At 31.6% G+C, this 2180-nt stretch overlaps 1 protein-coding gene across 1 annotated transcript; it reads right to left on the reverse strand.

The window, feature by feature from the left end:
* Nucleotides 1-1308: 1308 nt before the first annotated feature.
* Nucleotides 1309-1970, reverse strand: LOC104759392 (uncharacterized protein At1g24010-like). Its single transcript, XM_010482324.3, has 2 exons — nt 1827-1970; nt 1309-1746 (listed from the first exon to the last, which is right to left on the reverse strand). The coding sequence occupies exons 1-2, from the start codon at nt 1930-1932 to the stop codon at nt 1430-1432; spliced, it is 423 nt and encodes a 140-aa protein (XP_010480626.1). The 5' UTR covers nt 1933-1970; the 3' UTR covers nt 1309-1429.
* Between the last annotated feature and the right edge of the window lie 210 nt (nt 1971-2180).

A 2180-nucleotide genomic window follows, 5' to 3' on the forward strand; every position in this document is an offset into this window, starting at 1 on the left:
AAAAAAGTAATATCTTTGGCGAGCTGAAAAAACCTTTAATATGCATTTGTCTGAATGGTCCAACTTTTTAAAATTTTCTCTCGATTTGGATTTGCCGTTTTCTTATGTCACTGAGATTCTTTTATTTCTTATGTTTTGTATTTTTTCATTTATTAACAAAACTAACCAAAATGGCCAAGTCAAGAGTTGTTTTACCCATTTGATTTTTATTATATGTAATGGAGAGTTGCATATTGCACATATCTCCGTTAGCCAATTGATAAAACGTGGATTAACTGAGCCCTTTTATTAGAATCGTCAATATACCGAAAATAATATTTTATTTTATATATTTATTTATGCATAGCTTCATGAGTAAATACATCTTAACTTTTTAACAAATAAAACATGGTAAATGGCAACCACTACTGTAAAAGATAACTAATGCATAGACTGTAGTAGCTTAGATGAGTTCCCACTTAAAAAATAGATCCAGAAATAAGTCCGAAATAGTTGATCTGTCTAACTCTTCAAAATACATTTAGCAATTAACTGGATTAGAAAAATCATTCAAAAGAAAAAATCCCTAACGATTATTTTAAAATAAGCAAAACATGAACTTGAACTAAGCAAAACATGTTTCCGGTTTGAGGAAAAGGTATAATGAGATAAAAACGGTTTCGAATTATCATAACTTGGTGTGGGTGGTGAATCGTTCATGACAACACCTGTCTATTGACTATTTCCGTTGTGTGACTCACTAATTGTTAGTATTTTTATTCAAGGTGAGTCTGTTACATTAATGTGAACACCTATACCTTGAAGGAAATATAGAGTGTGAAGACCTAATTTATTTCACTTGCTAAATTTAGCAAGAAACTCGAACCATACGCAACTGATCCAGATATAGTATTACTTTTCAGTTTCCAAGAAGAGGAATGCGATTATGTTTACCAAATTACCAATAAATGAAATAATGGAAGTGGTTCAGAAGAGAAAATATGTTAAAAATATTTATTAATTTTATTATTTAAAAAGAGAAAGTTGATTGTTCCTTTGGAGTTACAGAATAAAATTATGTGTGATTAATTTGCTAGTATTACTATTAACCTTTTTGGTCCGAAAACCTTAGTAGATAATTATCTATTCTACTGTATAGAGTTGTCCTTTGTTTTTCTTATGTCACGCAGATTTAAAATTTTGAGATTTTGTATTTCCAGTTTATTTGGTTAATTATTTCGTTTCTTAACAACAACTGAATTGGATAGGTTTGCCTTGCCCTTATGTTTTTTTTTTGATTTTTGTATGTAACGGTGGAGAGTCGAAAAATTGCATAATATAGTGCACACTGCAATAACAATAAGCTTAGATATATGGGTAGAAAAACATTTTAAATGAAAATTATTGTAAATGATAACAATAACCTTAGATATATGGGATTCCACTTTATTTAACTTGTTAGATTCTCATCCATCACCTTAAAGAATTTGACACAAGTTTTGATGATGAAGCGTGGGTCGTCCAAGTCACCGCGAGTCTTCTCGTAGTCAACAGTCCACACCCCGTGGGCTCCGTTACCGTCTTCCTTAACAATGACGGTCATGGTTCCTTCGAGCTTTTTGAAACAATCCGGGTTTTGCCACACCTCGTCATTGGGGACGGATTCTCTGATAGTCTTGTACCACTCTTTCGTGATCTGAAAGCGGCTCATTTTGTACCTTTTCCTTCTCTTCCCCGTACCGGCCACATTGTCGATCTCTAACTCGGCTATGGTGAAACATGAAAATGTAATCAAGAAAATGTAAATTCAGTGAGATGTATGTATGTAGTGTAGAAGAGTTGATTACCATGGCCTTCCTTAGGAAATTTCGTCTTCACCATGAAATCTTGAAAGAAGAGGGATGCTGGAGACTTAACGTCAAAATTAACGGAAGAAGTTCCTTTCGGTGCCATTTTCTCTAATTAGTGATTTTTCTTTTTCTTTTAAGTATATAGATGTTGTGTGGGTTTGATTATTTTTTTTATACTTCCTCTGTCCCGTTATTTTTTACATTTCTTGGCTAAAAGCACAAAATGTAACAAATAAGAAATATTTTATCATTTATAAAAGTTCAACTAATAGAAAAAAATATTACAGAATTTAAAAATTCAGAAAATATTAAATTAAAAGAAAATTATGCATAGAAACATGAGAAACAACT

This window comes from Camelina sativa, chromosome 17 (assembly GCF_030686135.1).
Source record: "Camelina sativa cultivar CO46 ecotype springtype chromosome 17, ASM3068613v1".
Lineage (NCBI taxonomy): Eukaryota > Viridiplantae > Streptophyta > Magnoliopsida > Brassicales > Brassicaceae > Camelina > Camelina sativa.

Coding starts and splice junctions, on each gene's coding strand:
- LOC104759392 (XM_010482324.3), bottom strand. CDS start 1,932: ATGGCACCGAAAGGAACTTCTTCCGTTAATTTTGACGTTAAGTCTCCA. Junction 1,747..1,826: donor ATTTCCTAAGGAAGGCCATG/GTAATCAACTCT, acceptor GTTTCACCATAG/CCGAGTTAGAGATCGACAAT.